General features: G+C 42.6%; 1 protein-coding gene across 1 annotated transcript in view; it reads right to left on the minus strand.

The window, feature by feature from the left end:
* The window catches only part of LOC148318803 (proprotein convertase subtilisin/kexin type 5-like), a 21,459-nt gene extending 12,345 nt beyond the window's left edge, over window positions 1-9,114 (minus strand). The window contains exons 1-12 of the mRNA XM_088282043.1: window positions 8,965-9,114; window positions 7,389-7,493; window positions 7,003-7,152; window positions 6,207-6,350; window positions 5,812-5,888; window positions 5,488-5,582; window positions 5,242-5,423; window positions 4,124-4,321; window positions 3,343-3,443; window positions 3,162-3,265; window positions 1,758-1,878; window positions 714-908 (exon numbers count right to left, since the gene is read on the minus strand). Coding sequence (XP_088138169.1) covers window positions 714-908; window positions 1,758-1,878; window positions 3,162-3,265; window positions 3,343-3,443; window positions 4,124-4,321; window positions 5,242-5,423; window positions 5,488-5,582; window positions 5,812-5,888; window positions 6,207-6,350; window positions 7,003-7,152; window positions 7,389-7,493; window positions 8,965-9,114 — 1,622 coding nt within the window. The remainder of the gene's footprint in view (window positions 1-713; window positions 909-1,757; window positions 1,879-3,161; window positions 3,266-3,342; window positions 3,444-4,123; window positions 4,322-5,241; window positions 5,424-5,487; window positions 5,583-5,811; window positions 5,889-6,206; window positions 6,351-7,002; window positions 7,153-7,388; window positions 7,494-8,964) is intronic.
* Between the last annotated feature and the right edge of the window lie 307 nt (window positions 9,115-9,421).

Below are 9,421 nucleotides of genomic sequence, written 5' to 3' on the forward strand. Positions count from 1 at the left end.
AAATCATCATCACCACACAGATTCGTATATACGTCGTCAAAAGAAAGAAAGGGAAAAAAATCAGAGTACTATAAAGTTGCTGGCCTACACGAGACAAACAAATTTGAACTCAATCGGCTGCTTTTTGCTGGCTAGTTAGTTTAATTGTAGTGCTATCAAGCGATCTTTTTTTTTTTTAACTAACCAATCGCAAGAAATTCCATAATTAATTGCAATTAATCACATTGTGATTTGTTTAATTGAATTGCATTGTTACTTATATAGCTACTTGGTTAGCCAGTTTAATTATTTAGGTTGCTTTTTTATTTTTCTAGCTACTAGTGACAGAGCTGCCAACCTGAAATCTGTTTGTAAAAAATGTGTCTACATTTCCTTTTTCATAATAGTAAATAAAATATTGGGCTCCGATCGGTTCCTGTGTAGTTTTCTGTATTATTTTAGCTATCAAGCTAGTTTCATTTGTTAGCTGGTTTTTATTCGTTATTACACGCTAGAAAGTATCATTCTCAGTGAGGTGATTAGTTGACAAATAACTGGCCAGATAGTATTTTCTTAGTTTGTCACCTTAAGTAAGTTAGTAATAAAGTTAGTATAAAAAAAAACACAAATATTAGAAGCCCAGAAAACTAATCCCCCCCAAATTGAGGGACTTAGCACAGCAGGGCTTAGCGCGTCAGGATGACACAGCACGAGGACAGAAGCAGAGATGCTACCTTTTATCGAGAAGTTGTGACTTGGTGCCCGAGGGTGACGTGAGCGAAATGGAAAGGTCGCCACGGCGACGGCAAGCCACGGTGACACGGACCACCACATGCTCCACGAAGGCCACGTGCGGCTGCTGTCGGGATGAGGCCGAGCAGACGTTCGTCTCCAACACCGAAGTAAGTGCGCCGCTCGCATTCAGGATTCTGTCAGAAGGAATGTTAAGTTGGGGAGAAAGGAAGGAAAATGGTCAATGGTTATTACACTTGAAATACATTTTTTTAAAGCAACCCTCCCAACCAAATAGCTAGCTAGCTAGTTTGTTGCTTGGCTAGCTAATGAATTGTTTTTTAATTTGTTGTTAGCTTAATTTGCTAGCTTGGTTAGAAATTTGAATTTGTTTTTCTTTGACAGATAGTCAAGTAGGTTTTTTTGGGAGTGGGGTTCTTTCGTTTGTTTAATTAGAGAACTAATTAGCACATTACTTAACAGACCGAGAGTTCACAATGACTGAGGCCATCTGTGAGTAAATTATGATATTTTAGTATGTACGAATGGACCGGGTCCTCCTGCGAATGCCGGTCCTTCCCTATAGAATGAGCTCCCATTGAATGTTAGGCAAACTCGCTCACTGTCCATTTTTATAACCCGTTTGAAGACACATTTTTATTCTTTAGCTTTTGACTCAACATGAGACTGTCACCGTTCTGCTATTCTTCTGGTATCTATCGTAAATGTGTTTGTGTTCTAATTACCTGCTAATTTATATGACGGCAAATGGAAAGTGCTTTGTTACAGCTCCAGCTGTTGTGAAATGCGCTCTATAAATAAAAATTGTATTGTATTGTAGTTCCCTTGCCACCACCAGATGACGCCAAAGCAATATTTTTATATTCAACACGGCTTGGGCCTGAGCCTGAAAATATATTGGTGTCCACTATACAGCTTTTGTGACATTTTTCTTCCGTGGTGTTCCGTGAGATTTTTCTAATGTAATATGTCTCGACTCCAATAAGGTTGGGAAGCACTGGTGTAGCTGTGTGATGTCATCGTACGTCTTCAACGGCTTGAGTGCCTCCACTGTGCATGCATGCTGCGGGGGGACCGTCCGCCACCGTTTTGCCTCTAGAACCATCCTCTCTGCATCCAGCAAGCCGAAGCCGTACAGGTGGCTCACTGACACACGTGCGTGCACGCACCCACATGCCCACACACGCACACACACGCACACACATATTCATTAGACAACGCATAAAAGGTGCTCTAGTTTCATATTGTGCACACTCCCGGGAATTTGTAGGCATTTATCAATGCCATGCACACACAATGTCTTATTAGTGCATCCTGTTTCACTTGTTTCTAAAAAAAAAAAAATATTTGGCAAGCCATTCTATATTGTTGTTCATTGTTAATATTCAATTTAAAGTGTGAAAATAAATTGCTCTTTTTTTGGCATTGTGTAAGCTGTCAACAATCGGCATTGTGATTCTCGTAGGCCAAGTGAAGTCATTAAAAGCCCCAGACTTTGCAAGTCTTTAACTCCACTGGTGGTATATCATTAAAAATGTAATTAAAGTGAAATAATGAAATGAGTTAGGAACGCCAGCGCAGGGTTCACTCAATTAGAGCCGTAGATAATTATTAGCAAGGGGGACTTGTTGAAGGCCAACATGCTGTCACAATGGCATGACAGATACATGTTATAATGTATTACATTAAGGTTATATATAAATATTTTTTTTCCTTATATGGACATGTTTTTATCTAATACATCACGTATTGCAGACCACCAGTGGTATATCGAATTCTCCAAAAATGTGTGGGGGAAAAATTTAAATCCTTCTTATTTACTTTACTTAGACAAGGTGACAGACTTGGCTTGCAAGTTATTACGTTCGTTAGCTTGAAAAATTAGCTAGATTAATTGATTTGTTTGACGATTGATTGAGGGATTTCCGAGCGCGTTAGGATTTTGAGGTAGCGTTTGTTGACAGGGTGAGGGTTTTAAATTGGAATTTCATGACAAGGTCAGTGTTTCAAGCTGGGATGAGTGTCTCATATTTGGAGTTAGCAGTACAACGCACGGTATTAAGCGAGGGTCTGGGTTTCAAGCGTGAGAAGGGGTTTCAAATTAGCTCGCTATCTCATTCGTTACAAGCCTGGCTTCAAATTTCAATTCAGGGTTACAAAGTATGGTTTCGAACCTGGGTGAAGGTTTTATTGTTCGATTTCAAGGGTTTCAAAGTTGGATTCCAAGACAGTGTTAGGGTTTCAAGCCTGGATTAGGTTTTCACTTTATAATTTCAAGACAGCGTTAGAGTTTCCAACTTGAGAGTTCCCTTGTAGGAATCGTGGAATTCAATTTCCTCCATAGAACTTGATAACCATGTCCATCCAATTTAGTGTTGTTAGGTGAAATAGATCTTGGGGGGCTAATTTTCTTTTTTACCTTTACTTACCTTTGAATCCTGCGCCGTTCTTTTGCCAGTCGGCCGCTTTGAGCTGGCGAGTACCTGAGGTGTGAACAATGATGTGCTGGACGTCTCTCCATGTAAGCAGAGGACTGAGAACAAGTCGTACAGATGCTCATCATTGCAATTACTTTCATGTCTTAGTTAACATAAATGGTGGTGCGCGTACTTTGCCTCCAGTGTGAGTGCGATGATGCCCGCCGCCGCCGAGGTCGATAGGGCCGAGCCCCATTTAGACATGCCGCAGCTCTGATGTGGAGCCAAAACTGACTGTGAAGCGCATAACGTCTCTTTTAGATGTTCGTTATCCATCTTGCATCATATGCAAAGGTGCATAGCATTTTTTTTTTCCTGATTCGCCAACCTTATGGGTTAATTTAAAGACGTACGACTCATCTGGGTAAGGTTTATGGCCATTATGTGTAATATGTCATTTAAATCCAACTGAATAAATATTTTTGCATTTTTCTCCCCAATTCCAACAACAAATATCAGTGTTGCACAATGGCAGCTCATCGCAAAGTAAAACAATCCAGTTTGATCAAATTCACATTTCGACTCGCTTCGGGGGACTGTCGAAGCCACTGCCCTCATGCACAAAAGCACTCTGACAAGACATGAACTGGACTGCAGTATTGCATTTTCAGTCCTCATGTGCACCGGTGCACCCCTGCTCATTGGAAAATGCCTTAGGACTGACATGGCAAGGTCCCAATTCTAACAGTAGTAACTAATGGAATAAAAAAAAAAAAATCTTTCTTTTGTAAGGGGATATTTTATTTATTTATTTTTTTTTCAGAATCACAATGGCTCCCCTGACCCAGAATCAAAAATGGTACGCCTCTGTCATCTTTCAGCAACCTGAAAGAAGCCTACCTTTCATCCACCCATCCTTGCGTCGTTCCCACACTTCAATTTTTTTTTTAGCAGTCTTTACAGCTTCTACTCACAATTTCATCTGCGATGGAGGCGGCAGCCAGCGTGGACGAGCACCTCTCTTGGTGGTCCGGCTGCTCGTGGGTGCCGTCACCACCGCCGATGGAGATGGTGTAGATGCTGTTGCTGTAGCCGTCACACGAGCAGTGGTCACCTCTACGTGCGCCGCTTCCCGCCGCCCAGACGTAAACAGAGCCCCTCCCGTGTCGGCCCTGTTGTTAATTAGAGCGGTAGACCGAGGCTATTCATCAAGCATGAGCCTCGTTAACGAGAAGGGAAAAGTCCTTGAAACTTTTTACAAGCCATCCTCAAATAGTGGCCACAGAGCCTCATTTAATCATCAGGTCTCCACCGAGGCTGTGTGGCTCAGGGCAGAAAAATAGACCAGGTAGCTCCATGAAATTGTTTTTTAAAATATAATTACTGTTCTGTATATTCTGTAGTATTGCTTTGTTGGATGTGGCCTAGTAGCTGAAGTTTGGAGCTGTCGTCAGGTTGGGGTGTCTGCTTCCCTGTGAGTGTTGTCATTTTGCTTTGATAAAATACCAATAAGAACAATGAAAATGTGTTTTTGAAAATCATTTGAAAAGAATGTATTGAAAATGAATCACCAGTCTAATTTTACATTTGACAACTTCACAAACTATTTACTCGCTATTTGGCAGTAGTAGTAGTTGGTAGTGTGTGTGTATTTACATACATACACACACGTCTTCGCTTCTACTTTTTCAAATTGAAAATCTTCCCTAGCTTTTCTATTTTTTGTAACCCTCTTTGTAGTCGATTGACCGTGACGAACGCTTTGATCAATCAAATTCTGCTTGAAATAATCGTATGACACATTGTTGTGACGACACATTGAGAGATCCATTGCTGCCATTTTTTTAAAAATCATTTTCACAGCTAAATGGTCAAACCAGAGTTGGCCAACATTTTCCCCTGCTCATTAGCATCAAAATTGGCAAACTTCTGTTGAAGGCTTTTCATGTCGATGGCGCTCAAAGAGTTAACTGCTCTATCATTTTTTTCCCTTCACTCAACCGTCGGCAGAATAATGTATTGAATACATCTGATGTCTCTGGACATGAGTGACCAAACAGCCCGAACCAAAGGAAATGCCGTCTATTCTCACTGTTCGAATGCCGTTCTCCAGAGCGAGGCGAGTCAGAGGTCCGGGCCCGTCCACAGTGGCGCCGTCATCTTCTGGTCCCCAGCTGGCCAAGTAGATGTCAACATGTTGCGGTTTGAAGCTCAGGGCTCGCGCCTCCGCCACGTCTGTCACGTCTCCATCCAGTCCAGCCAGCATCCGGACGCCTACGGGTGAAACGGCAAGGAGGGTCCGCTTGGGATCATTTCCATAAACTCTGGGTGGACTCACCTCCAATCCGTGCTCGGAACGCCACTCCCACGGTACATGTGGAGTTTTTTGTGGTCATGGCAGCAGCCACCATTCCTGCACACCGAGTCCCATGGCTGCGGAGAAACATCAGAACATGAGCCTGGATGCATATTGTATGAGCGAGGCTATTTCCGTTACATCAAACCAGCGAGAAGACAGAAGTCTAAACGGAGCAGGAAATTTGCATATTCATTTATGCATGCAATTACAGGAGAATGGGAAAAAAAATGGAGCATGAATTAAAAGGTCAACGTGGGGAGACTGTGGATTGAGGAGTGGAAAAGAGTCGGAAAAAGTTCTCACGAGTTGGCCTCCGTCTCGGAATAACTCGGCGACGGATGTCGTTCTTGTCCGTTCACGTCAAAGCTGGCCAGCGCATCCTGAACGAGATTCGATTAGGAGGAGCGCCACATGCAGTAACCAGATGCCAGCCGCTTACCGTCTCCGTTTCATCAAACCAATCACACAAAACATGATTCACCAGTCCGCCCAGCGCCTAAGTGGATCAGACATGTAATGTCCATTCCAATAGTCCTCTCCGAGCATTTTGGCCCAAAAGCCACGGCAGGGCTGCCGTATCTGTCTTTGTTATGCACTCTTACACTAAGAGCAGCGCTAAATTCATCAGGATTAATGCACCCTCCGATCCCTTCCCTTTTGCTGCCGAGCGCATGGCATCCCATCCCGGGGGTACTTACGTAATTCGGTTTCAAGTCTGGATGCTCTCCATCCATTCCATCATCTAAGACGGAGACCACCACACCCCTGCCGGTGTACCCCCTCTCCCAGGCCCCAACAATGTTCATGGGGCCCCGGCAGCCTTTGGAGTCGTCACCGCACAGCTGCATAGTAAATAAATAGTGGCACATCCAAATTAGTGTTGATTTCTTCAAACATTTCTTATACAGTAATTATTTATGTTTTGAGTAGTATAACCCAGATTTTAGGAGTCCTTATGTTGCAAGCAAATTGGACAAAACAATGCCTGATTTTTTTTTTTACATTCCCATCGTTTATTATGCTTAATCTGGTTTCACCAATCTTCGCAAACATACTCATATTCAATAAATTTCCATAACGTGGCCTAAAAAATGAACACAAAATACACGATTTACCCTCTTTTATTAGCATGCATAAAGATTCTACTTTGAAGAAAATTTTAATCGACTGGGTCGACAAGATCTGAATGTGATTGGATGAACGATTCAGGGGGTGGGGTGCAAGTTGAAAAAAAAGTTTTTTTAGGCTGGCACACGACTCAACACATTTACCACAATTCACATCAGACAAGCCTTTTAAATACCTCCAAATCTGATGCCATCATTTTTTACATTTTTTAATTTTTTACATTGTGCTGCCAACCAAAGCGGTTGAAAAAGGTAACGATCCTATTTTGAGTGGGGAGTGGAAAGTCATGATATGTGTTGTCAAACGTAGTGTAAATGTAAAATATTGTAAGTGGCAGTTGAAATGGCACCAACACGATGGACTCACATTGTACCAGCGCTTTTGCTCTTTCAAGTATTGCAAGCGGGAGTAGAGGTGCTGATGAAGAGTATTTTCACTGTGGGGGTTCTTTTGACTAAAGAAGTTCAAAGTTCTTGTCACTCGTTTCTGGATCACCTGCTGTTGCAGCCATTCCACCTTCAAAACAAACATGCTAACATGTAAGCCAAAAGTGACTATTGAGCCGAAGAAACGTTTGCATCTTGAGGTAGGGTTTAAAATAAAGTAAGGGTATCAGCCTTGGGTTAGGGTTTCAAATGAAGGGTTATTGTAGTTTTCATTTTAGGGTATTAAACTAGAGTTAGCGTTTCAAAGTCACATATCAAACTCTGGTTCGGGTTTCAAATTAGAGTGTCAAACTATGGTTAAGATACCTCCATCTCCAGGGCGACACGAGCTGTCAGCGTGTGGTTGGGCGATGTGAACCGCACCGCTGTTTGGTGGTGGCGAAAGATGTAATGACTCCTCAGATGGCCAATCTGGGCACAAAGATACAGAGTATTTATATAGATATATTAGAGCCCAGCCAACATTAAAATTGTTTAAAATCAGCAAAGAAAAAACTAAGTTTTTTTTGTTTTTTTTAATTAAACCATCACAACGTAATCCAAAAATAATCCTAACACTCCCCCGCCCCCTCCCAAAAAATGTTGTCAAAAATCGGCGCCGCTCTCTTGTCTTCACAAAAGCAAAAGCTGTACTCCGCATTTGACCCCTAAAACAGGCTCAACTCAAGGAGACCTGAACACTAGAGTGCAAAGTATGCAGTCATTCTTGATCCTATGAGACACCCGGGACCTGTTTCAAATTGTAATAGAACATGCATCATTTCGTCTCCAGGTGACTCATACAGCACGAAAGAGTTGATAAATTATCAATAGCGTGGTAACCATACCCTTGAGGGTCGTTTTTCAACCGTCGTAACATTAGTCGCTACTCGGCGGCCTCAAGACGTCATCGCGTCAGCGGCTTTTATTTCTCGCTGCTTGGCCAGATCATTTCATGGAAACGTGCTAAATGGATGATCATAATAAGGCAGGTGACAAGAATAAATTAGAGCTCTAATGAAAGATGTTGCGAGATTTCACCTCGATTCCCGACCTCCAGTCACACGTGGGCTTCTTCATCCAAAGGTTTTTAAATGACAAACTAACTCCCATCTCGTTGACTTGTTCAAACACTCATTATTTCCCTTTTGTCCTCTCTGATTAATGCACTCCTTTTTCTGCACTTTTAGCATATTGTACTATTCACAGACGGGGGCTTGGAGGGGGGCAAATTCCTATATGATTAAAACAGTGGCGAGCCTGCAGCTTGGAGGTTAACCGCTCCAATAATTAATATTATATGGTGAAGGCAAATTAAATGGGCGCGAGAGGTGAAAGACGGCGTAAATTAAACTTGACACAAGCGTTGCCGTCGGCGTAATTAAACTAATATTTTAACGGAATTCCGCCGCAGCTGACAGCGACACTTCATTACCTCCCGTTTTATTTATTTATTTCTTTTATCATCTGCAGCTGAACGCGGCAGCTTTGACTGTCACTTTTGATTCATGTTTTAATACTTGATACCTACCCCAAGACCCCCCCCCACAAACCACCGACACCTAAAAAGGATAATAAATATCTCCCTGCCCAGGCAGATGTTGCGCAGCAAATTGCCTCGAATACGTTTTCATTGACTGCGCCCCTTCCGAAAGTACAATTTACGGTTGCCTCTTGTATAATGAATGCTGTCTTCGATATGCTTTGGCGGTGTTTGTGTTTGCTATACTCAGCAAGCCACTGCATTCGGAACGATGGAGTAGAAGCCAATATAAGAGCCGTATGTGTACTGTATTTACATTGCAGTCCACTATTCACCGGCATAATGAAATAGAATATATTCATATCGATAATCTAAAATTATTCCTCTAGTTTGAGGATTCAAATTGGCTACTTACTGTACCTGTCCCATATTTGTGAATCCATATTTCTCTGCGATCCCGCTCGCAGATTGAGCACCGCCTTTTATCCGTAGGGCCCAGTCATTCGTGTAGATGGCGGCTTGGCAAAACTGCAGAAAGGTTCCGATCCACAGTGCACAGAAAAGCTCCATTCCGACCCGACTGTTCCACTTTCATGCGCTTTCTCTGCGACTGTCAGAAGTGATGATCATTGTTTGAAGTCGTTTTTGTTTATGTCATTACCAGCTTGGATCGCATGCGCTTGTCAGCGCGGTAACCAGAATGGACTGGACTGGTTCTTCACGAGGATGAAGCAGGTGTCAGATGGCCGGTCCAACATGGACGACAGGTATCATCACACACGCGATGCAGCTGGGTTCTCAATTTGAACGATTCCGTTTGGACGAGTGATCGTCATCAACATGAGTTTCCATTCGTTTTTAGCGTCCACAATATTCT

This window comes from Idiotropiscis lumnitzeri, chromosome 18 (genome assembly GCF_059441095.1).
Source record: "Idiotropiscis lumnitzeri isolate Australia: NSW breed Sydney's pygmy pipehorse chromosome 18, RoL_Ilum_1.0, whole genome shotgun sequence".
Classification (NCBI taxonomy): Eukaryota; Metazoa; Chordata; class Actinopteri; order Syngnathiformes; family Syngnathidae; genus Idiotropiscis; species Idiotropiscis lumnitzeri.